At 42.9% G+C, this 27,310-nt stretch overlaps 1 protein-coding gene across 1 annotated transcript; it reads right to left on the reverse strand.

The window, feature by feature from the left end:
* Nucleotides 1–5,764: 5,764 nt before the first annotated feature.
* LOC138357189 (mucin-22-like) lies at nucleotides 5,765–27,310 on the reverse strand. Its single transcript, XM_069313838.1, has 2 exons — nucleotides 27,295–27,310; nucleotides 5,765–6,780 (listed from the first exon to the last, which is right to left on the reverse strand). Exons 1-2 carry the CDS (start codon nucleotides 27,308–27,310, stop codon nucleotides 5,765–5,767), a joined length of 1,032 nt encoding a protein of 343 aa, XP_069169939.1.

Consider the following 27,310-nt stretch of genomic DNA (forward strand, 5'->3'; position numbering starts at 1 on the left):
TAAAATTACAGATACTAACATACAAAATGTATGTTCTGATGTAGTGTTGATAGTTACAGTGATGAAGGTTATGTGTTATGTAGTTGTGGCCTCTGTTTCCTTCTCTCTCCTCTCCATCTCCCAATTTACTCCCTCTTCACCCTTTCCTCTTTTTCGCCCCATCATCCCTCTCTCTCACCTGCCCCCCTCTGTAGAAAAATTATATAATGATTTTATTAACACATACAGATTTTTTCTTTTTTCTTTTTTAACACATTAGATACATATGCATTTGTGCAGCTACTCTCGACTATATGAAGGAAGTACAACATGTCAAACAAGCTAGATACGTGATGCTAAAAAATCCCCATCACACAGGATGGTTAGTCATACAGAGGCATGTGATAAGTAGTCTGAACTGGCAGACTCTGTGTGCATCATGAGGATATCATCAACACAAGAATTGAATCCACAGTGGATACAAGCCGTCTAATTCCATCAGATTTTTGGATATGGTACACACACATCAACTTTGATCACTCTACCAGCCCTTTTCTCCTCAGTATCTGACGTCCTGGAGAAGGAAACACTACTGAATTACTTCGACAACTTAGCAGGAGTGTACCACCTCCAGATGTTTCCACTGCTTCGCTAAATAGGTTTCTCTTGCAGCCAGTGCACTCTGAGCAGTCCCATCTAAAGCCCATTAGTAACTCATCTTTAACTGCCTCATCATAGACAGAACAATTGCAATGCGTCTCGATGCTGCACACAGACGAAGGTCTAGCATGGTGAACCACAGTGATTCAAGCTTCTATTCCTCCTAGTCGCATTACTTCTAAACCCCTTCACACTTCACTTCACCTTCACCCCTCATCACATGACACTGACCTTCATCACACAACCTCTGACTCCACGTGCAACTGCCTCAACGTTGCGTAACCTTTGACCCCCAACTTTGCATCACCTGTGACCCCTTGCGTCTCACGATCTCTGACCTTATTATCCAGTATAGCCTGATACCACAAATCCCTCTTGCGGTGGCCTGTGTGACCCTCGATGACTGCCTGAGAGGAAGACAACGTTAACATGCATGAATGGTGAGGTGAGCAAGGTGCTTCGCTACTGAGCAAAGTTTTTCCTTCACCATTGACCTTCGTATGTTCTCAAGTCAGTGTTACGCTCGTGAGGTTTAATGACTCGAAGTAAACCATTGATTAGACTGCCTAGAATCAGAAGCTCGTCGATTTAGTTATATTTTTTATTGTTATTGTTATTTAAATTGTATTCGTTTGTTGGGCGTTAACTGCCAATTACTTTGAAGCAGCAGCAAAACAAGGAGCAGTCACAACATTAATAGTTACAATCAAAATTCTTTCTCTGGTTCTTGAGACTTTCAAAATGCAGGACAACGCTGAAGCTATTAGTGTGAGCAGAGGAGTCGACCCTGGGTTCCTAGCTGCAGCTTGCACCCCAAGAGAGCTGAGGACACAAGACGAGTTGCCTTAGGTTCCTTAGTACCCAGAAGAACCGAGTGCGCAAGAGGAGTCGACCCTGGGTTCCGCTTGCACCCTGGAGAGCAGATGTCATGCGAGCCACAAGAATCCACTCGATGGCCACCCCGCCAGCGACGTTTAATTGATGCTTAATTGGCGATAATTTTAATTACGCTATTACGAGGAATAATCTTGGCAAACAGGAAGGATGGGCCGACGCACGCTATCCTGTTAGGCTCGGTTGGGTTGGTGACTTGGAGAATGTTGTAGGAGCTGGTGAGGGATAGGTGGGGGGAGGGAAGTTAGGAAACTATCAGGATAAAGCGCCAAAACCATCACGACTATATAGCACTTGGAAGGGATCTGGATAAGGATTTGGGATGGAACGGGGGGGGGGGGAGGAATGGCGCTGAACCACTTCGACGGTCGAGGATTGAACGCCGACCTGCATGAAACGGAACCGTCGGGAGAGGGGGAGGTGAGTGGAGATGTATAGTGGAGTAATGATGGTGTAGTGGAGGGTTGTGGTATGATGAAGATGGAGGGTGATGGCGCTCTGGCGGCTAGAGTGATGGAGGGAAGTACTATGGTGAAAGCTGACACTGTAGTGATGATGGAGGATGGTTGTGGGAGGTCAGCTGGTTAATATCAAGATCAACAAATTAATTATAAAACAGGATCCATCTCATTTTCTCATCTCCCAGTCTCTTCCCCAGTGACCTCTACTCCCGCACTCTCCCTCACCCTCATCTCTCTTCTAACACAGTAGTCCACAGCATCACAACACACCCATTCTCTCAACGTGCAACAATAAATAATATGAAGTACCACACTTACCATCATCCTCTCGGCATCATTATGACAAGCACGTCACTGCATGTATTGGCTTCTAGCATCACAACAGACCTGTTGAGAGCATCTCAACACGCAGCATCTGCTGTGTTGAGAACATGCTCTCTCAAGTGAGCAGATGTTGAGAGAGCATGCAGACGCAGCAGACAAATAGAATGCACTAAGTAGGGAGATGGTGGAGGTGACTCCACACATAGTTTTAATTATAGATATGAGCAAAATGGGCTGAGAAACACAAGCACTAGTTGATGGAAAATTAACAGGCGGGGCCAAAGAGCCTAAGCTTAACCCCCGAAAGCACAATTAGGTGATTAGAGTCACAGCAACTAATTTTGTTTTTTTTTTAAATTGGAGCCAAAACCAACTTAGCAGCCTGACTTAACCTAAGCTATGCCAATAGTTCCTCAGTGCTACGTAAGAAACTAGACCTAACTACATTTGGAAATTCATGTAGTCAAAATAATATTTTAACAATATTAATATTGTCCTTAATATTTTACCAATATTAAGGACAAAATCATTTCAAAGGAAGAAGAAAGTATACATAGACCTCACTGGTAGGCAAAACAGTCCTTGCTTACTGGGACTAATAAATTCTAGTTTAAGTCCCAACATAGCGTGAAATTTATGTTGAATCTCGAATATCATCCATGTATACAGTCATAAGGTTGTATGCATGGATGCTATACATGATGCTCTAGGGGATGAGTCACAATAACGTGGCTGAAGTATGTTGACCAGACCACACACTAGAAAGTGAAGGGACGACGACATTTCGGTCCGTCCTAGACCATTCTAAAGTCGATTGAGAATGGTCCAGGACGGACCGAAACGTCGTCGTCCCTTCACCTTCTAGTGTGTCAACATGATGCTCTAGGCACCAGGCCAAGAACTGTAACTAAGCTGAGTAAAGCTGGCGGTATTAACACCACGTTGCTCGTCATGCTTACAATCTTGCCGAACATCAGCTTAGGTAAATAGTAACTTTAACCCAGGGAAAAATATGAGGAGAAAACCTAAAGCCAGTATGACTAGAGCTCGTGGAAGGGATATGAGAACAGAATAGGAGCTGGGATAGGTGGATACAGCAAAGGCACTGTGCTGAACCACTTGCTCCTGATGATCCTACGTTGATTAAACAATACTAGAGCCCGTTTTCCCCGCCGGGATAACAGTCCCTCCACGCTCTCATTATATAAAGTGAAGTTAACAGTAAGATGAGATATACGCTCACTCGCCTCATGAGTGCGTGTGTTCATTCGCCATCATCAAAGGTATAAATGTGTACATACTTGTAATGCTTAGATGTTTTTAAAAGCTCCAATTTCTGCCCGTCAACTCTAGATAGACTGGCGTTGATGATCCAGCGCCTCTTTGATTCTGTAGTATCTACGTTTGACTCCATATACGGCTGTTGTTGTTGTTGTTATAGATTTAGCTACTCGGAACAAAAAGTTCCAAGCAGCACGGGCTATGGTGACCCCGTAGTGGATATTCCACATACGGAATTAAGATATGAAAGTAAATTAGGAGGCGGAACCTAGGAGCTAATACTTATCATTTACAAGCCACGCTAGATAAGTACTATTTTCATCCGATAATTTATATTTCTTATATCAATTATCGAATACTTTTATATTATTGACAAAATTGTGTCACTTGCGCGGTGTATTAATGTATGCCTTCCTCCATACATGGCCAACCACTTGGGCTGGACGGTAGAGCGACGGTCTCGCTTCATGTAGGTCGGCGTTCAATCCCCAACCATCCAAGTGGTTGGGCACCATTCCTTTCCCTCCGTCTCATATAAATCCTTATCTTGACCCCTTCCAAGTGCTATATAGTCGTAATGGTTCAGTGCTTTATCCTTACAATTACCTTACCCTTACCTTCCTCCATACACATGTATGAATGAACCAGACACCTTGTAACCATTCCTAGGGGTAAACAAGTGTATATTAGTTCGAAAACCACCCTAAGTACATCTAAAGTTGTGGTGTTTCGTGGCATCTGAGTAGCGTCATCTGTAAACCCTGGAAGACTCGTTTTTGCTGAAGTTTATAATTGTAATTCCAGCAGATAATGTTAATCTCCAGAGGGAGGGTGGTAGGACCAGCCGGCGAGCTTCAGCAGAAATATACAGACTTTGGGTTTAGTTTTTGCTTGATGTGTACTACAGAGAGAGAGAAGTAAGCAACATATGGCGATATGAAGCTTTGTTCTCAGTCTATCATCAGGTTATACTCGTCCACTCACTGTCACACTCCTAAAGGCACATTTGTCCATTATTATGTACTGTGTATCTGATCGGTATTAGATATATAAATTATCATTATTATATGTTAGAATTTGGTGTATAGTTAGACCTATAGTAGGTTAGGCTAGGTTATGCGGGTAATTATTTGTGTTTGCACTTCGTGGTCATCACAGATGGAATGCATTAGGCAGTGATGGTGAAGGCTGACTCCATACACAGTTTCAAATGTAGATATGATAGAGCTCAGAGGGAGGCTCTGGGCTCTATCATATCTATCTCATATATATATATATATATATATATATATATATATATATATATATATATATATATATATATATATATATATATATATATATATATATATCAAACACTTGCATGAACTCGCAAGGAATCATTAACAAACAAAACACTTCCCCATATGAGAGAATCGAACCATGGGCTCGGATAAACAAGCTCTTGAAATGCTTTGGTGTAGTATGTGATAACTTGAATGACAGTTTTTGGAGTTGTTGCAGATTATTTAGTTCCCAACTGGTAGTGTGTTGATATTAAAGAGCTTGATACAAATTCTTTTGTATACATTGATAGGTAATTTTTCAGCTGCTATCCGTGCTTGAAGTGGTTAAGCAGGAGCCACACAACTATGGTGAGTTTGTCTCCACCGCGTCAATAGCACTCTTGCTATGGTTGAGACTACGATAAGGTAGGTGGGTGAGTGGGAGGTGGGTGGTTGTAGTGGGCGACACGGCAGGATATCACCAGAGTGGGTTGTCGTGTCGTCAGGGTCCACACACAGTATATATGAATATAGATATTAGTCTTATGGCTCATTAATATTAAGGAGATGTGTTTCTAAAAGTCTTTTTTTTTTCTCTCTCTCTCAGACCTGTTTATCAGCTTATCTCTGCTTCCTTTCCTTCTGATGTGCCTCTCTTTTTTCATGGCCCTCTGTGTCAGCTTCTGCTGTTGCTCCTTCTGTTGCACTTGATGTTACTTCTTCTGTTGCACCTGCTCTGTTGCTCCTACTGTTGCTTGTATAGTGCCTCCTGCTGTTACTTCCTCTTTTACGCCCGGTATAGCAGGTACGACTTTTGTCGTACCTGCTATACCTGTACAAAACCTATAGAAGGTTCTGCTCCTTTTGTTGCCCCTGTTGATCATTTACTGTGTTGCTGTGTCAGTGTAAGTCGTCCCTCATTGTTGCTGTGTCAGTATTGGTCGTCTCCAGTGTTGCTGTGTCAGTATTGGTCGTCCCCAGTGTTGCTGTGTCAGTATTGATCGTCCCCAGTGTTGCTGTGTCAGTGTGAGTCGTCCCCAGTGTTGCTGTGTCATTGTGAGTCGTCCCTAGTGTTGCTGTGTCAGTATTGATCGTCCCCAGTGTTGCTGTGTCAGTATTGATCGTCTCCAGTGTTGCTGTGTCAGTATTGATCGTCTCCAGTGTTGCTGTGTCAGTATTGATCGTCTCCAGTGTTGCTGTGTCAGCGTGAGTCGTCTCCAGTGTTGCTGTGTCAGTATTGATCGTCTCCAGTGTTGCTGTGTCAGTATTGATCGTCTCCAGTGTTGCTGTGTCAGTATTGATCGTCTCCAGTGTTGCTGTGTCAGCGTGAGTCGTCTCCAGTGTTGCTGTGTCAGTATTGGTCGTCTCCAGTGTTGCTGTGTCAGTATTGGTCGTCTCCAGTGTTGCTGTGTCAGTATTGGTCGTCCCCAGTGTTGCTGTGTCAGTATTGATCGTCCCCAGTGTTGCTGTGTCAGTGTGAGTCGTCCCCAGTGTTGCTGTGTCATTGTGAGTCGTCCCTAGTGTTGCTGTGTCAGTATTGATCGTCCCCAGTGTTGCTGTGTCAGTATTGATCGTCTCCAGTGTTGCTGCGTCAGTATTGATCGTCTCCAGTGTTGCTGTGTCAGTATTGATCGTCTCCAGTGTTGTTGTGTCAGTATTGATCGTCTCCAGTGTTGCTGTGTCAGTATTGATCGTCTCCAGTGTTGCTGTGTCAGTATTGATCGTCTCTAGTGTTGCTGTGTCAGTATTGATCGTTTCCAGTGTTGCTGTGTCAGTATTGATCGTTTCCAGTATTGCTGTGTCAGTATTGATCGTTTCCAGTGTTGCTGTGTCAGTATTGATCGTTTCCAGTGTTGCTGTGTCAGTATTGATCGTCTCTAGTGTTGCTGTGTCAGTATTGATCGTTTCCAGTGTTGCTGTGTCAGTATTGATCGTTTTCAGTGTTGCTGTATCAAGTATATTCACCTAGTTGTGCTTGCGAGGATTGAACTCTGCTCTTTCGGCCCGCCTTTCAGCTGTCAATTAATCAACTGTAACTAACTACTATTTTTTTCACACACACACACACACACACACAGGAAGCAGCTCCGTAACAGCTGTCTAACTCCCAAGTACCTATTTACTGCTAGGTAACAGGGGCATTAGGGTGAAAGAAACTTTGCTCATTTGTTTCTGCCTGGTCCGGGAATCGAACCCGGGCCACAGAATTACGAGTCCTGCGCGCTGTCCGCTCAGCTACCGGACCCTACCAGAGTGTAAGTCTTCTCCAGTATTGCTGTGTCACTCCGCAATTTAAGCATAATCAAATATTAAATAAATATTAGCAAAGTTGCAGTCGCTTCTGGTAAAAAAAAAACAGGTTCTGATTAGAGAATTCACGAAGGGTGTTTTTCTTAGGGGGAGTCGTTAAAACTTTGGCTTTATCGTAAAAGTTTTGGCAAAGTTTTTGGCACTAAACGTAATTAATTCATTTATATTTTCCTTTCTGAGGGATGCAAAAATTTTAACCTGATAGTTAAATTTTTTCCAAGATTAATTTGTTTTTATTTTTATCTGAAATTCTGCACATGGTATATACTTCTTTATTCAGAAAACAAAATAGATCTCTAATTCAAGTTTATATTTTCAAATCAACTGAAAACGTTTTCTTCAAAATCCGGTTTAGCAACGATAGATTTCGGATAAAAATTAGTCGGATGACATATTCTTATAATGAGAGAATACGGTACTCGTAGGGGCACCCACTCCAAAGAGATTAAGGGTCGCTGGAAACTCTCGTTTCTGCTGCGCTAAAAGAAAAAAAAAAAGGTGTTGCGTGTCAGCGAGCGCGGAGTAATCTTCCCGCCATTTCTTGATTATGGCGCGTTTAATGATTCCTTGTTTTGGCGCGCCCCGCCAAATTTTGGATTATGGTTCTTTTTTCCTTTGTGTGAAGGATGCGTTTAATATTTTTTAATGTCATGTTGGTTTTTATGATACATAAACTTGAACATTCTTGGGAAATGTTATTAAAAGCAGGTGATATATATAGATACCTAATTTTCATAATTGCCAGAAGCTTGTTGTTTTGCCACGAATTTAAATCGGTATCATTTTTTTCTGCGTGTCCATTGGAAGTGAGGTATACTTCGAAAAGTTTACCTCCATTACTCGGTGTACATACACTGAGAGGTTACATTTGTTCTTGAGTATCTTCAGAGCTAATGTAAACTTGTTGACTGGTTAGTAAGGTCTTGTGACGGCCTTAATGACCGTCCAGGGGTGTATAATAGGTCTTAAGTCCCACAACAAGCTGTGAATGTCCTCAAGGCCGTCGCTGTTAGCTTGCCGTGTGTTTGTGAAATACAGTTATTAATAATTGTCTTAAGAACTGGAGAGAATCGGTGGTCGAAGTTACCATCAAAAGCTAGTTATGAGAAAGCATTATAAGGGGACACTGCTAAGTCAGTATGACTATATTGCACTTAAAGGTCTTGGTGGATGAACAAACCAAGTCTGGTCTTGGTGGATGAAAAAGCTAGGTCAGGTCTTTGGTGGATGAACAAAAGTCACTTATATAAAAGTGGATTTATGCAAGATTATTTGTGAAAAAGCAATGTTAATTTAATTTAAGTTGAAAGTAGCTAGGATTGGCGCCAAGCAAATCCTCTCTGGCCAGGATACGAACCCAGGCCAAAGCGAGCAGGGCGAGTGTTTTTAACCACTGTCCCACGAGGACTGTTTACAGTTAGTTAATTGGTTATTTGTCATAAACATTTCGATAATTATCAAAAGTGGACACCTAGTAACACAGATATTATATCCAAATAACAAGCAGATATATAAGGTATATAAACTTTTGAGTTTCTCAAAACTCATCCCCGTTCTCAGACCCCATTTCTACCCCATTAATAAATAACATTATAAGCAAAAACCTGGACAAAGCTATAAATAGCTTTAGTTCTAAATTGTGTGACTTCAAGTGTCATGTCATTGTCCCAGTATTTGGGAAACTATATTATAGTGACTATGTAACGACCAATGAAGAATAATTGGATGGCACCTGACTCACGAGAAAACTGCTGTCCATGTCTTAATTGCATTGTCTCTCCAGTCATCTGTCTCGTTCCAGTGTGATATTTTTGAGATGATTGAAATTTTTGTATTTCCAGTGAATCTTTAAATCAAATAGCCTTTGATGATATCCTCAGAAATCTGGCATACTTTATGTTAATTAACTTGAGATTTTCTTCTCCCGTATTGGCATCGTAGGTAACATGAAGGATACATAGCTCTTCAAGGACAACACTTCTTTATTGTTACCTAAACAAGAACGGTTTATTACAGTCGTGTTGGGCACGCGCCCTACAGTAGTTATCCTACAATATATGTATTGTAGCACATTTTAATGAACTAATTCCTTCCCACGTCACATTATTCCTCCTTTGATATTCCTTCTTTCATCAATTCTCCCTTGCCTTCCGATCTTTCCCTGCCTTACACTCCCTTTCTCCCCTTCTGCTCCCTCTTTCCCTCCGTCCCTTACTGCCCACTCCTACCCACTCCTTCCCTCCTGGTCCCTCCCTCCCTCCCTCCTTCGTCCGGCTCTATTCTTGTATTTAAGCTGATATTTTTCACTAGAATATTTTTCCTGTCCGCGGGGACCTGGACGAGATTGCTTTCCGGTTGGATCACGTCTGATGTTCCGGGGACCGCCTTCTATAATCACACTCTTTGATGTACAAAAATATTATCATATCGAAGGAGAATGAGAACATTAAAATAAGCAAGAAAAAACGAGAAATTCTAAATTATAACAAGATATGCATGAGAAGTTATTATGATGAATAACGAGAGAAGCAGAGAGAGAAAGATACATATAATGGATCTTTAGACAGACTGATGGACAGAATTCTTGCCAAGTATTTTAATATTAAAGGTATTTAACAGGTATATAAAGCCACCTGTCTTTATCCACCCTCATGTTTGTTCTAAACATTCATGTACATATGGAAGAGCCCCTTTTGTAACTAAAATTTTTGTTATAAAACCAAATTTACCAAAAAAAAGTTAACAGATCTGAATCTGAATCAGGAAATATTATATGAAAGACCAAAATTTAAGTCTAAAGCTAGCCTGTCTAGACCAAAGCTACACTAGGTTGTATCTGTATCTAGGTTGTATCTGGCCTAGATTTTGTGGTTAGGTTCGACAACCATTACTCCCACCCTCATACTCCACAACACTCACCCTCTCAGAACATATGCCCCAGCACCACACCATCCCCTACCCAATCTCCCACCCCCAGTAAACCATCCCCCAACACCCAGAAGACCGTCTCATCCAGCCTCGAGATAGTATCACACTTCGCTTGTCTCTCAAAGTTACAGGAAAATAACCCCATCTAGTGTCCCTTGCCGTCATTTCTGCGTGTCAAAGATATCTTCGAGGTACATCAGAAGTCACCGACATGCCTTCCTCCTCTGTATCTTTAGATATCTTGGCAGGTGTTGGGTGGCGGCCATTGTTTACCAGGAAGGTAACGCTTATAGCTATCTCTTTATCGCAGTCTCTCTTGGTCTATCTCTCCTATTTCTATAACTTTCTTTCACTGTGTAGGACATATAACCGGTATTGACCGTTGGGTGTTCTCTCTCTCTCTCTCTCTCTCTCTCTCTCTCTCTCTCTCTCTCTCTCTCTCTCTCTCTCTCTCTCTCTCTCTCTCTCTCTCTCATCTCCTTCCCTCCCTCTTTTCTTTCTCTTCGTTCATACACCCGTGTTTCTTCTCTGTTAACTCTGATTCTTAAAAAGAAAACTTGAGAATCGTGATGCATTTAATACTGGTCAAAAATTATGTCCTGAATGATTGTTTATGAATGCATTTGTTATTGTGAGTGTCGCACGATGCATCTGCTAAAAATTCTTTTTGTCAGGCAGGTGAAGCCTGAGGATGGGTTGTTTCTGAGAACCGGCTGAAATGTTTTGAGGATGGGCAACCCGTCCTCAGACAAAGTCCATTCCATCCAGCGGTCGACCCCAAAGACGCATTCATCAAGGTTTAATATGATGTTAATTAAAAATGTGAATTTTCTCGAATATAAATTAATATTGTTATATGTTAGCATGCTGTTAGGCATTGGTTAGGTTAGGTGTTTACGTTCTGTTGGCAATTATTTGTATTTGTAGTACGTGGGTGAAGGATTTACAGCGTTGTGGTTCGAACAAAAGTCGTCAGCAAAGCACTTGTTCCGGAAGTGTTCGGACGTCATCAGTTGTGAGTCGTGTGTAAACCGCTTTTCATTCATAAACGGGATTTGGCGGGTGCATGGAATGGACTTTGGGCCTTTGTTTATAAGGACGGGCTGGGGTGGGACGGTTAATTTTTTGATCAACCGTCAAAACACTCCTTTAAGTGTTTATCAGAGAAGTAAAATAGTGAAATGGAGGACACGAAAAGCCACCATCTTTATGCGTGACTGTAAGTTGACTCGGAAGAGTTTTGTGTTATGCAGAAAAAACAGGGAGAAACAGGTCTCTACTGGTGACGCAAACCTCTACACTTGTGGTTGCTGGCATGTCGCAGGAAGTGGTGGGTCCAACGCTCTCCCCAGCCTGACCTCTGTAGGTGAGGTACCACAACGACCTCATCCTCCGACGCAAGGTAAGCAAGGGCCACCTTCATATCTGCTCTTCACTTGCGACATAAGTTTAAAAATTAACTCTCCGAAGTTTATTTGTATAAATTGGTTTGACGTAACTAGAAGACTTTCTTTACGGCTGTCAACATTGTCAAAAGCAAAGGTGAGGTGTATGTACACACACACACTAGGGGGAGGGAACCGGTGTTGTCCGGGTCTGTCAGTCTCTCTTCTTCTGGACATATAATCCCAGAAAGCAACGTAACCACGTTACTTTTAAATATCATTCCCCTCGTTCTCCCCATCTTTCGTCCCCTCCCCCACCATCTCTCCCCTTCCCCAATCACCCCCTCCCGCTTACCCAAGGGTGGGGGAGTGATCTTTTTGCTTCCCCCTTCCACCCGACCATCTCCTCCCTTCCCTCTTCCTCCCCTCCTCTCGTCCTCCCTCCCACATTAACCTTTCTCCCCCTCTATTAGCCTCTGTTCCCTCTCTTAAAATATAATACTGTGGAGAAATCAAGCGAATGTATGTGTTTAAAGAAAGTTTTTTTTCTATTGACTAAAAAGTCTTCGGACATCTGAACGAATATTTTACATTTGAAAAGAATTTAATCCGTGAGAATCGGGTAAGGAAGGGCGGGGTGGGGGTGTTGTGCACAATAATATTTCTTAAATCATTTAACTTAGGCATACCCCGAAGAGCCTATGTCAGTCCCGTACCCCAGATTATTTACCTTAAAAATTTAGGTAAGAAGGCCTGGTCGACGACCGGGCCGCGGGGATACTAAGCCCCGAAAGCACCTCAAGGTAACCTCAAGGTAAGGCCCAAGTGATACATAGCCTTCCCGGCTTGGTGCCTTCTTTGATAATTACTTACTAGCCCCAAGTGAACAAACAAGTAGTTGTTGTTTTAGATTCAGTTACTGGAAACAAAAAATTCCATGTAGCACGGGCTATGGTGAGCCCGAAGTGGACTTACCCGGCACAGGAGCGGGGCTGTATGTGGTGTCCAAACAGATATTATCTCTTATAGTATAGATACAACCTTTCTCTCAACCCATCTTCCATCCTTCCCCTCCCCCCCAAACACCACACAACCCCTTCCCTCCAACCCCTTCCCGAAATACCTTCCCCAACCCCAACCCCGTCCCCCAAAACTACTGTATTTTTAATTAAGACCTCCCAGAGGCCCAAGAGGCAGGCCTCACCCACTTAACTGCTATTTGGCTGCTTCGCTAACAGCTTGGTTACCGAGTTAACGACCCTCGGATAAGCTCCAAGGCCCTTGCTTAACCCCTGGACCGCTGTGGTGGCGGCCTCGGTGTGGATGTAGTGAACGTTTCCGGAAGGTGATGGCCAGGTATGGTGAGATCCCCCAAGCCCTCTGTAAAGCCTGTGGTGAGAGAACCCCTCCTCCCAGGTGATAGACCCCCCCCCCCTCCCCTGGTGAGAGAACTCCCCCAGGTGAGAGCCCTCCCTTATAAGCCTGGACCTTCTGTAAAGCTGATGGTGAAATCCCCCAAGCCTGCACCTGTAAAGCCTGGGTAAACTCTCTTTCTCGCACCAAATTGAATCTGAGACGGAGGGTAGAGGTGGCGGGCCTGCTATAGCCAACCTTCCCGCCCACACGCCAATATATTTATCCTGTATGTGTGTATGTGTGTGTGTGTACTCACCTAGCTGTGCTTATGGGGACTGAGCTTCGGTTCTTTGGTCCCGCCTTTCAGCTGGTGTAAACGTTTCTGAGCCTATTGGGTTTTACTATATCTACATTTGAAATTGTGTATGAGTTTACTTCCACCAAATAAATTCCTACTGCATTCAATTTGTTCGCTTCTCCAACAAGTGCTCGCTACTTACCGGGACTAAATCCCCCTAACAGGAAGAACACGGAATATGACCGTTAGAGGGAATTAGACCTCACAACCCTGAAGGACAAAAAGAAGCCATGGGGATATGATCACAATATACAAGATATTGAGGAATAGAGAAGGTGGGCAAGGACAGCCTCCTTAAAGTGAAAGTACAGAAGTGGAAGCTGGAAGCACAAATGAGTAGAAGGAATATAAAGAAATACTCGTACTGTGTCCGGATGGTCAGTAGAATGCACTAGGAGAAGTTGTGGAAGCCACAACTTTAAGGCCAGAGTTGACAAAGAATTTTAACTTCTGTATAGTTAAACGATAACGTAACAAGTTCAACCAGGCCAGCAGGCGGGGCATAAAGAGCTAGAACTCACTCCCCCGTAATCACTGATAAATATGAACTAATAGATAGATAAATACCTCCTCCCTCCTTCTTTCACCCTGCGTCTCCCCTCTCCCAACCCCTCCATTCCCCCTTCTGCCTCCCATCTCCACCAGCCTCCCCACAATTAACATACTCTCCTCTGCCACCAACATTCCCACCAACTTGCTGGGGGATCTGCCAGCTAAGAACGTCCTGAGAAATAATGAAGAATATTTTTTGCATGACAATGAGGTGAGAGATGAAAAAGTTGGTAAGTTGTTGAATAAGAGGGGAGGGGGGGAAGGGGAGAGGTAGATGTGGGAAGGGGAAGGAAAAGGTAGATTGACGAGTGAGGGAAGACGCTGATGTAAGGAGGGGACATGGAGATAAACGAAACGGAATAAAGTAAAAATTTACGAGAGGGGGATAAAAGAGAGGGCGAAAAAGGAGAATTCAAGATTAGACAGCAGCAGTTGGATAGAAAGGTAGAGGGGAGCATCAGCGAGAGGAAAGGTGCATAGTGAAAGGGAAGAAGCAGAAAGAGGAGTGGAAGAGTGAGAGGAATAGAGCAGAGACAGTGTAGGTGCATCGAGAAAGCAGCAGCACTGAGAGGGGTGGAGCAGTGAGAAGAGTGGAGAAGAGGACGAAGATAGTGGACTGGAGCGATTCCTTACTACTCCATCGGAGGGTAACGTTAGTAAAAAAATAAAATACCTTGTCGATGTCATGGGGAGAATGTGGGTGTCTTATCCTTGACTGAATCTTTAACAAACATTGTTTTCTCATGCTAGGCCTTGCCAAGTATCATATTAATATCTATATTGTTATATATATATATATATATATATATATATATATATATATATATATATATATATATATATATATATATATATATATATATATATATATATATATATATATATATATATTGTGTGTGTGTGTGTATTTAGGGAGTTTTAAGTATTCCCAGTAAGAAAATACCTGTTTAGATCTTGTCTTTGTTTTTCTCTCTCTTGTTTACTTGGTGTCCTGTGACGGCATTTTAAACTGGCTCTGAAACTTATATTCTTTTGGAGTAGGTTACATCAAAGTTAGAATTCTCTATTAAAAAATAAGCAAACGGGTTTTTAGTTTGAGATCAAATATAGTGCGGCAGTTTATTCTTGAAGATATTTATTGCATGACTCCTTGAGAAGGCAACATTAGAAGCAGCAGTTGAAGATAGAACGAGGTGCAACTTAATGGCTGGAGACTAGTGACAACTTTATATGTATCATGAAAACCACTTATCTGCCACTTTCCTCTTGTTTCTTCTAGAGGTGTGAGGTTGGGTTATTTTAGTCTTTCTTTGTATCTCTGACATCAGGTGGCATAACTCTAACCGTTCTCCAGATTGGTTTTGTGTACCAGAGTATTGCTTGCATGTGTGCTTGAGTACTTGAATGTAGCATGTTATCTGTGTGCATGTATCTTAATACCTGCATGTGGGTGTATTACATGTGCTTGAAATGATCGATCATTTAGCTGCCTAGCTCAACATGTGTGTGCCCCAGTACTAACTAGCTCAACATATGTGTGTGACCCAGAACTCACAAGACCCAACATGCCCAATAAATTCCCATGAGACTAAAATTATGACCTCAACCACCGACTTAATCCCCGCTAATGTAGCTTGTCTCCCAGCTTATGAAAACCAAGTAATACACCTACATTTCTGTCACGAACGACAACACACACACACACACAGATATCCTCCTAGAGTACACTGAACAGTCCATCACACGGAATGGATCCCAGAGGCTACCTTGTGCTAGAATCAACGGGCGTTAATTCCCAGTCCTAAGAGTACTTATGGTGGTGTTTCTCAGCTCCCGGCAGTTCTCGGGGCTCCAGAGGCTCTGATAATGTACTCTCGGCTTACTGTAACCATCACTGAGAAACGCTACTAATGGCCATTCCTGTTTTGAAACTTGGACCATGATGTTCTCAAAGTTTATGTCCTGGGGTTTGAGAGAAGGTGGGTGTGGTAAGACTGACGGAAAGGAATGGAGGGATGGTGAAGTGTGAGGGAAGGTGCGGGGAATGAGGGAGAGGGGGTATGGTGTGAGGAAATAGTGTTTGGTGAGAGAAACAGGATGGAAGAGAGGGTGTGGGCGGAGGGAAGAGAGGAGGAATGGTATGTTGGAAGGGGAAATATAGAGAGAGAGGAGATAATGGAGTGTGGTTTGAGGAACGTAATGTGGTGGAAGGAAAGCAAGAAGGAAGGGTGGCACGTGGGAAGGGAAGAGGGGGGTGTAGTATGTGGTGGCAGAGGAGAGAGTGAGAATAATGACAGTCCTAAATAATTGAAAGTGGTGATAATATCTACCAAATGAAGGTAGAAAGAATGTGGAGAGAGAGAGAAGTACAGTTAAAAGGGAGGGTAGGATGAAGATGATTATGATAGCATAAGGATATTGACGTCGTGTGACCTGGATTCCTGGATATTGACCTTTCAATACGATGGAAAAGGAAGAGAGGGAGGGAGGGGGTAATGTATGGTGAGGGAGAGGAGCGGGTGCTTGTTAGGTGGGTTGATGAGGTACACGAAAGGGAAAAAATCATGAGAAAGGAAAGATATTATCTATGAGAGAGAAAGAACATGATAATGGGGAATTATGAGAGGAAGGGATGTGAGTGGTTAGTTAACGCGGGGGGGAGAAAGAATGAGAGGAAAAAGTAGTCATTTATTCAGAAATGTGCACTTAAAAACTTACCTCAACAAAGGTCACCACTTTGTAAGTCAGCGTTTGTCTGCAGTGGAAAATATATCAGATCACAGACAGACAGACAGACAGACAGATATGTACCAGGAACATCACCTTGTTTTATATATGCTTAAATATTCGCTCCTTTTCATACTGAAACATTGTCATTTCTCATCCTGCAATATATATATTTCCCAGGAATGGGAGTTTTGTTGTGGAACTCAAGGAAGCTTTTCTTACGGGACTTGGATTACTAATTACAATTATTTGACTTTGTAGCTTTAAAATTTCCGGGTGGCGATATTCTTGCAAATATTAAGTTTTAAACATTAATTGTTATATTGCAGAGATACAGATGTTTACAGATATTATTGCACCATAAAAGTGTTTAAACACTATGCTGTTGCAAGTACCACCTCCCCTCTCCAGCCAGAGTATGATTGCATCACTCAGTAATGCAGCATTATAACAATAATAACAAAAGGCTTTTTAATGAAATTACATAATATTTAGTTTCTATTACATCAATTAAATCCTCCGTCAATATCAACTACATTGGCACAAACATATGTAATTGTGTTCGGCTGATGTAATTAAAAATGGATTCGTTGCACACAAGGGCAATGGAATATTTTTAACTAACTATCCCTAGGCCAGGATTCATCTAGTATTTACGTGAAAGATATACGAAACCTGTTTATCTTTCCTCAATCATGATGGTTGTTTGTATTTATTAAACAGTTTCTGAGCTCCAAAGCGCTATGAGGTTATTTATAGCAATAATAACCTCTGGTTGGAACATATCAAATTTCATAAGCACCACAATTTCAGCCCATGGTGGCGTAGTGGTAACACGCCCCGCGTCTCCCGAGCGATGTAATCTGGGTTCGAATCCTGGCCAGGAAGGATTGACTCGACGCCATTCTGTAACTGTTTGGCCCCGTTCACTCAGCAGTAATTGGGTACCTGGTTGTTAACCGATTGGCTGGTTGTATTCCAGGGAAAAATAGTAGTGTAAGGCTTACCGTGAACTATGAGAAAGGGAAAGCTCTCAGCCTGCTAACAAACGTCAAAACTCGTCTGCTTCTGAACCAACAAGTGATAAAAAAGAATGTGAACCCCACGTCTTCAGTACCATAAATAAGGTCACATCTGTAGCTGATATCATACCCCATGAAGTAGTTTGAACAATTATAACCAGCAAGTTAGGGCATGCAGTTATGGTATCTTCATCTATGTCAATTATTAGACAAGAAATGTTGCAACAGCAACAGTTCATGGCATCATGAACACACTTTTGTAGCAAGCTGCACCAGCGTACACACACACAGCAGCACACCATAGTAACAGCAGCCAGTGGCAGTCTATGTGTGTGTGAGAGAGAGAGAGAGAGAAGAGGGTGCAATTCAAGGATACAAACTACAGTCGTAGACGCCACCAGCCTTAATCGAGACCGGAAGGACCAAACAAACTGTTCGAACAAAGAAGTTGTATAGAAGGTGAGGTACCCGCGAGTACCTCACGGGTATATTTACAGGGAAAGTTCAAATGACAGAACAACAAACTTTGTTCTCTCTGTCTTTTCTCTCCTCCTTAGGCATTTATGGGTTTTCTCTCATCAGTATAAAGTTGTGAAGAGTTTTAGTCACATATGAAGTTAACATTATTTTGGTGCTGTTATGGAGGGTGAGGTTGTGTGTGGGTAGTCGTCGAGTGGGGGTTAGTCGTCGTGTGTGGGTAGTCGTCGGGTGGTCGAGTGGAGATAGTCATTGTGTGGTAGTAGTAGTCGTCGTGTGGGGGGTTAGTCGTCGTGTGACCTGTATTCCTGTTTTAGGTGGCAGTGGTTGTGGCTCTTTCATCCAATAACTAGTATTTAAATTCAGTGGAGGATTTTTGCCAATTCTCAACTGAACCTCCCGTACCACACTACGCTCTATCTAATACCACACATGCAGAGTTTAACACAGTATAGTAAACTAAGCATTTGCGTTATTAAATCATGTGGACAAAGCCATGAATAATTATTTGACTTATGGACTGATTCCTGACACAAAAGTAGGATGAATTTTCCTTGGTCTTGGTTCGGTGGTCATACAGAATAGGCTCACATAACTAAACATATTGCTTACTGATCTAACTCACCAGACACCATCTGAAAGTAGCCATTGGTTCTGAGTACGTCTGCCTGAAATAACTGCTGTCTCTCTCTCTCTCTCTCTCTCTCTCTCTCTCTCTCTCTCTCTCTCTCTCTCTCTCTCTCTCTCTCTCTCTCTCTCTTCTCTCTCTCTCTCTCTCTCTCTCTCTCTCTCTCTCTCTCTCTCTCTCTCTCTCTCTCTCTCTCTCTCTCTCTCTCTCTCTCTCTCTCTCTCTCTCCCCTCCCTCTCTCTCCCTCCCTCTCTCTCTCTCTCTCTCTCTCTCTCTCTCTCTCTCTCTCTCTCTCTCTCTCTCTCTCTCTCTCTCTCTCTCTCTCTCTCTCTCTCTCTCTCTTGACAACGATAAATTATGGAAGCATCTGTCCAATTCCTTAAATATCATCATCATTTAGTAATGAAATGTATCATTAAAATCTACACTGTATTTCCTCCATCCCAGTGCCTGCACTCTAGTGCCTCTCACCTTCACTCTGGCACCTCACAGCCACAGAGTCCAACAATACATGCATATAATAACCTCACCTTCACTTATAAAATAATGTTAAAACATAATTTTAAAATATTCTTACCTAATATGTAGAACTATCATGTATTTGAATAAAAGTATTTAATAATCTATTCGATTTAATTAAAATATAATATTCATATTTGCATATTAGTCTTGTGTATCACAGGAATATCCATGATATCACGCGGGGTAATAAGCAGTTGCGATAGTGCTCGGTATTTGCAGTAATTCATCAAAGGGAATCTGTAATGTTAAAAAATATCTTCAATGCACCAAAGCGGTATATACTCTGCACTTTGACTATTATCTCGTGATGGATATTACCTCATGGGGGATGTTCGCTAATCCCCGCTTGCTTGGCTGATGCTCTATTGCATGAGTTTTTATCTGATTATGTGTGTGTTCTCACCTGGTTGGGCATGCGGGGGTTCAGCTGCGGCTCTTTGGTCCTCCTAGACCCCAGTGTTATCAACCCAACTGTGTTGCCCATATACCTGTCACTGAAAGTGACAGATATATGCAAACCTCAGGTATTTACCACAGTGTAATCCCATCATTAACGACGGTCTCACTTCTTGCAAGTCGGCGTTCAATCTCCGACCGTCCAGGCGATTGGCCACCATTCCCTTCCTTCGTCCAATCCTAAATCTTTTATCCTCATATCCATTCCAAGTGCTATATAGTCTTAATGGCGTAGTGCTTTCTCCTGATAATCACTTTACCTTAACAGCGTTATCCTATTGATTGGGGGGGGGGGGTTGTTGTTTACAGGTGGCTTATTTCACAAGCCAACAATGGTCGAAATCGTTCGAGTTTGTGAGAGGGAAATAAGCAATTCATACTAGATTAATTCATGTTCCATTGGTTAGGCCAGCTGTTTTTGACACATTTCCTAGGTACCTTTGGTGCCTTTCTCCTTGCATGGAACCATTCCAGTGTGACCTAGAATGTTGTTAAATTTGAGGTATCCATCTTCAGTAACGTTGTAACTAAGGAGTTATGAAGAGAGGGAAGAAGTTGTGATGGAAGGGAAGGAGTTGTGATGGGAGGGAAGGGGGTTGTGATGGGAGGGAAGGGGGTTGTGATGGGAGGGTAGGGGGTTGTGATGGAAGGGAAGGAGTTGTGATGGGAGGGAAGGGGTTGTGATGGGAGGGAAGTTGTGATGGGAGAGAAGGGGTTGTCATGGGAGGGAAGTGGTTGTCATGGGAGGGAAGGAGTTGTCATGGGAAGGAAGGAGTTGTGATGGAAAGGGAGGAGTTGTGATGGAAGGAGGCAGGAGGGGACTGTGTTGGCAAGGAACGCTCACTCCGCTCCTGGTAACGGCTCCATAAACACGTATATTGGTAAACCAAGCTGAACATTGTTACGAGTGCAGTAAATCTTGGAGCAACCAGCTTTTCTCTCTCTCCTCTCCCTCTCTCCTCTTCCTCTCTCCACTCCCTCTTCAGTGATTCTTACTCACCTTTCCCTCCCTCTTCTTACTGAACTTAACTTATGTATCTCTATTCCTGATTCACTCCATTTTTCCTCTATTTCTTCCTGCCAATGTTTATGTTCCCTGCAATATGTCTTATTTTCTCAGTTTCATTCCTCCTTTTCACTCCCATCTCCTACTTTTCTCATTATTCGTTCCTTATTTCTACAGTTCTTCTTGCTTTCTCTTTCATCCCCCCTGTTACCTTTCTTGTTATAAATATTTTCTAATTTGCCGTCCCTTCTCACCTTCTCTCTTTTATCACTAATCTCTAAATTCTCCCTCACCACCCACGGTCGCCACCCCCTCCCCCATGCTTCACTCTCTTCCTCATATCTCTATCCCCTCATCTTTCCCACACAACTTCCCCACCTTTCATCAGGGCTGCCTCGCCACACTTCCCACACCTTCAGTACCTCTCGCACCTCCTCTACACTTTTCGCACTTCCTGCACCTCCCCGCTCCTCCTGTACCTATAACGCACCTTTCGTACCATCCTGCACCTCCACACATCTCTCCGGTCCTCTATACACCTCCCCACACCTACCCGCGCCTCCCCACTCCTACCCGCGCCTCCCCACACCTACCTACACCTACCCGCGCCTCCCAACACCTCTTCTTTCTCCTCAATTTGGCAATACGATAGGATCTTTATGGAGGATAATTGTAGTAATCCAAAGCCAACCTGACCTGCTCCGCGTAGTTAAGTCCGGCTCTGATGGACTGCCTGCCACGCTCCCTCATGCCCAAGCACTCGTTTCCCGTTCCCTCATGCCCATGATCCCATGAGTCCGCGGTCATTCATACCCACGCTCTCTAATGCTCACGATCCAACAACCCAACAGTCCTTCTTACTCAGAGAAGGCTGGGTAGTCTGTGTTTGTCTTGGCAGCGAAAAAGACTTTTTGAATCGGTAACAAATTCGAGAGGAAGGCAGGGGTAACTGGGAGAGAAGAGCAGTGCGGAGAGAGTATCTAGAGGAAAGGGAAACTATGGGAGGAAATAGGAGGCCAGACACTGGATACCGAATGGGAGACGAAGTCCTTCACAAAACGGACAGAGAGAAAGATCTAGGAGTTGATAACACGCCAAAGCTGTCTCCTGAAGCCCACATCAGAAGAATAACATCGGCGGCGTATGCGAATCTGGCTAACATCAGAACTGCCTTCAGAAACCTGTGTATGGAATCATTCAGAACCTTGTATACCACGTATGTAAGGCCAGGCCTGGAGTATGCGGCCCAGCATAGAGCCCGTACCTCGTCAAGCACAAGGCGAAGCTGGAAAAAGTTTAGAGGTATGCCACTAGGCTAGTCCCAGAACTAAGAGGCATAAGTTACGAGGAAATGCTGAGGGAACTGCACCTCACGTTGCTGGAAGACAGGAGATCCCGGGGAGACATGATCACCACATACAAAATTCTCAGGGGAATTGACAGAGTAGACTAGGATGGACTATTTAACACTGGTGGTACACGCACAAGGAAATAAAGGTGGAAGCTAAGTACCCAAATGAACCACAGAGACATTAAAAAGAACTTTTTCAGTGCCATTGTAGAAAGTAAATGGAATGCATTAGGAAGTGATATGGTGGAGGCTGACTCCATACACAGCTTAATATGTAAATATGATGGAGCTTGAGAAGCTCAGGAATCTGCAAACCAGTAGATTGACGGTTGAGAGGCGGGACCAAAAAGCCGCAGCTCAACCCCCACAAGCACAATTAGGTAAGTAAATAATAGATTACAGCCAGAGTCACAGTGAGGGACGAGATGTCAGGCTGACGTAGGGTAACAAACAGTCCCTAAAACATTGTGATGGTAGTTTGTATAAGTCCTAAGATTACTAAAAAGAGCGATCATAGACCCTCAGTTTTCCTAATCACCTAACTACGGGAGTAGAGTCGTATGTGTCGATAGTTTAGGAATGTACAAAATGAATGAAAAGAATTGGGACAAGAAGAATGTAAAATATACCAAGAACTCGTAGACAATTGATTTGGTCTAGGAAATGGAGACTCTGTTGTTGTTGTTTAAGATTCGCTACTGGGAACAAAAAGTTCCAAGTCTCACGGGCTGTGGTGAGGCCGTAGTGGACTTACCTGGCACAGGAGAGGGGCTGTAACTTGTGCAATGGAGACTCGATTTCAACACCAAAGAAAGAAAGAGTGAAAGCAGTGAACTTAGACGTAGCTAGAGAAGAGAAGAGAGAGAATGAATATACTAATATGGACGTTGGTATTATATATACAAAGTCTTATATATGATTTGGCTTCAAACAGCTGAATTAACTAATTTAAGAACCCAATAAGAATGTAAATACCTTAGATTTATCAGCAACATAACTTTTAACATCCAATACCTAGGCCCAAATTGTGCCTCAATGCTCCTTGAGAGCTACACATTAAGATTTACTGAAGAAATGTACAAAGTTCCGGTAAACCAATGGATTTGTGGTAATTGAGCTCCAGCAAGTAAACGGTTGCTCATAATTGGACGGTGGCAGGTTAACGACCGTAAATAATATGATGTGAGGTCCTGAAGCCCCATTGGTTGCTTGGGCAATAACCAATGCAATATTTTGTTTAATCAGTGCAAAGGCTAGCAGTATCCACATAGTTTCCGTTCCTGGAACTTATATTTGGAGCCAATAATAATTTTTTTTAACCAGAACACCAAGTGGAAATGTTGAACTCTTGTGGCTGAAGCTAAATATTAAAACCATTATGGGTGTACACATGTCATTTGCTCCAGTTAATAACCTACTCCCAGAGGGATACTCTGGAACGGTAAGAGGTTAAGAACAATTTACCTTCATGAGTGTGTAGTTGAGGACACCCTACCATTATGAGGGGGTGTTGTCCAATTATCCCAGTTATTGTCTGGAGCATCAGCCAACAGGTTGAGGCTTAATAATTAAGCAATGTGACTAATGCAAGCCACCTGTAAGGTGAGGAGAGTCCGTGTGTTTGGTCTGAAGGTCTGGTCTCAGGTGTGGTGTTTGGTGTGACCACTTAGGTCTAAGGGTCTGGCTCATGGTGTGGTGCTCTGATATAACCACTGAGGTCTGGCCTCAGGCATGATGGCGTGGGCTGACTATTGATCGCAATTTCATAATTTAGAGTAACTCTGGGAAGAGCGGAAAACTTCACTGGGATTTCATTCACCAAATGTCATCCTCGTGTCAGGGGCGCCTGACAGCTGGGTGAACAGCGCTCCGGATTCGTAGTCCTGAGGTTCCGGGTTCGATCCCCGGTGGAAGACAAATGGGCAAAATGTTTGTTTCACCACTGATTCCCCTGTTACCTAGCAATAAATAGATACCTGGGAGTTAGACAGCTGCTACGGGCTGCTTCCTGGGGGTGTGTAACAAAAAGGAGGCCCTGGTCAAGGACCGGGCCGCGGGGACGCTTAGCCTCGAAATCATCTCAAGATAACCTCGTTCTGGGTGAAGATTAGGTCCAGTAGATTAGTGCCTTCTCTTTCTCTTGAGTCATCTCTCACGTGTTTTAAGAATGTTCTTTCCACAACACATGCTAACTGTTCACCTCACATTTCTCTCCATGATTTAGGTCCCCAATCATTAGCAGTCTTGCTCTCATTCTGTGTGCTGTTGTTGCTTCTTTCTGCAGTTCCTCTACATAATCCTCTCTTGGTCTCCAGCTGTGTGTGTGTGTGTGTACTTAGTTGTACTTAACTAGTTGTGTTTGCGAGGAGTTGAGCTCTGGCTCTCTGGTCCCGCCTCTCAACTGGTGTACAAACACCTGAGCCTACTGGGCTCTATCATATCTACATATCTGTGTATGTGTGTGTGCGTGTGTGTATTTGCTTTTTATACTTGCTTTTTAATTTATAACAGTCGGATCGAGCTCGAAGCTCTTGTGTGTGGAACGTAAAACATACAAACACACACACACACAGGGGTCTGGTAGATGATCGGACAGCGCGCAGGACTCGTAATCCTATGACCCGCGTTCGATTCCCAGGCCAGGCAGAGACAAATGGGCAGAGTTCCTTTCACCCTGATGCTCCTGTTACGTAGCAGTAAATAGATACCTGGGCGTTAGACAAGTGTTACGGAGCTGCTTCCTGGGTGTGTGTGGGGGGGGGAATTAGTTAGTAGTTAGTAACAGTTGATTGACAGTTGAGAGGCGGGGCGAAAGAGCAGAGCTCAACCCCCGTAAGCACAACTAGGTGAATACACACACACTACCAAGATGCAGCCTGCATCTTTAAACTTTTCCAAAGCAAATATTTATTGCTGGGTGAACACGAGGCATTGGGTAAAAAGGACTTCACCTGTTTGTTTCTGCCTCAACCAGGAATCGAACCTGGATCCGTGGACTTTGAATCTCAAGCGCGCATGTGTGCATACGCGCTTATATACGAACCCTCAGCATATCGACAATTACATTTTCATAACAAAAAAAAAACTTCATAGTGTCCTGTAATTTACTTTTATTATATATATTTCTGTGCAGAAAACACAGAAAGGAAAACTGTGCTCTTTCCTTTTGCCCCGAAAAAGAGCAGTATTATAGATAGGAACGTTATTCAGACTTATCTTCATTGCGCTAATTGAAAGTCTGATTTATATATGCTTTTATTATCCTACCGACAGTCAAGGCTGGTCTTTTGTGCCGTCAGGCCGTCTGGAGTAGAATGGTTTCTCGGTGAATATCATAAGAGTCGCTGGAAGGAGTTGCTTCAACACGCTGGGTATTGGATCCTGTTGCATTGTTCAGAGTGGCGCAGCTCCCTAGTGCCTGGCAGCTCTGGAAACTAATTTTGCAGTGGACAGAGTTGCGTTATCGCCCTCGTGTTTTGTTTTGGCGGAGGGACTAGATGGGGTTTACCACAGTTGGTTCATATGTGTCAGTGTTGTGTTGGTGTTGGTGTTGGGTTGGTGTCAGTGTTGTGTTGGTGTCAGTGTCAGGGTTGTATCTGACACCTTGGTCTCCGCCCCAAAAAACACGCTCCGCCACAACCCTCATTAGCTACCCCCCCTCCCTTCAGACCCACTCCCCCCAAACCAGACTCTATTCAAATTCAATTGAGATCCATTCTAAACAATTCTGACTGTTCCTTCAATCCGCCGCAAAAAGCTCCTTACAGTGTGTGGCTCAGTTGTTGTGCCTATAATCTTTTGAAACTGAATGTCTCTCTTAATCTTGATAAAACTCTTCACTATATTCCCCCTTGGAAAGATGTGCAGGTCTCTTTGCATTATACCCCCATCATCGTGAAACAAATGTATAACACTGAAACTATGAGATGTATAACATTAGAAGCTATTGACAGTCATCTTCAAAATCTCAAACCGACTGAATCCTATGCCTTTACTGATAGCTCTGTGCAGTTAGACACTGGTAGAACAGGTTGTGCATGTGCAGTATATAAAGGGAATGAAATGATCATGTCTAGTACACAGCTTGAACAACTGGGCAAGCACGACACAGACCGAGCTATTGGGCATTTATCTAGCCACTGAGTACCTTTAAGCTCAATGGTGGTGGAGTGATATTCTGTGACTAAAAGTGCTCTGCAGTCCTTAAATAACCCTTCACAATGTATGTCTGAAGTAGCTTGTAATATTAAATAGAATATAATTTTTGCCAATGATAATAACTATTGTATAAAACTTGTGTGGATCCCATCCCATGTTGGAGTTGGAAAACATGACTTTGTAGATCGATTGGCCAATGAAGCTTGCAGGAAAGAAAACATTGAATATGACTTTGGACTATCTAATGCAATTATTAGAAACATACAAATTAAAGAAATTAATTCAGATTTAGAAGAACTAAGAAATGCCCAGAAACCTGAAAGCTGCAGTATTAAAAGTTATGACAAGTTTTGTAATAATAGGTATTTGTATGGTCAGCACAGTAACCGGACCAGGCAATGTGATGTAGTCATTGCGTGAATTCGCCTTGGCTAAAGACACATCTGGCAGGTTAGTGAAGCTGAGCCACTACCAGGATATTCAGAATGTAAACTCTGTGATAAACCTTTAATGCATTCACTAGAACACTATATTGTTGAATGTGAAACCGCAAAAGACTTTAGACCTCCTGGCCTCTTGTACCACCAACTGTGTAACTATTTAATTGACTCAGGTGTTCTGGACGACATCCTAACAATTTATTCAAAATTTGCTTGTCCATTTTTAAGAATGAAGAAGAATTTTTATTTATATTACTTCTAAGTTGCATCACTTATGAACCCATCCCTGCCCTTGTGTGGCAGTGCACAATAGAAAGTTGTTTTTACATGTTGACCAGACCACACACTAGAAGGTGAAGGGACGACGACGTTTCGGTCCGTCCTGGACCATTCTCAAGTCGATTGTTCCCTGGAATGGTCCAGGACGGACTGAAACGTCGTCGTCCCTTCACCTTCTAGTGTGTGGTCTGGTCAACATTCTTCAACCACGTTATTGTGACTCATCGCTTGTTTTCACATATTCATACATTAAAACATTGATTGTAACCATGATATATATGTGCTTCCGCCTACAGTTTAGACTTATTGTCTTGTGTATGACCCTCTGGCCTGCGTTACAGTGAATACCAGCATTATATTTAATAAGAATTAATTGAACTCCTCAGATAGGCAAAATTGTAATTAATTTTGTCAATAAAGATGTTAATAATAATAATGTGCTCGACTAACAATTGGGGATCCCGAATAAGATTACCTGGTGGAACAGACAT

The sequence above is a fragment of the Procambarus clarkii genome, chromosome 76 (genome assembly GCF_040958095.1).
Source record: "Procambarus clarkii isolate CNS0578487 chromosome 76, FALCON_Pclarkii_2.0, whole genome shotgun sequence".
Lineage (NCBI taxonomy): Eukaryota > Metazoa > Arthropoda > Malacostraca > Decapoda > Cambaridae > Procambarus > Procambarus clarkii.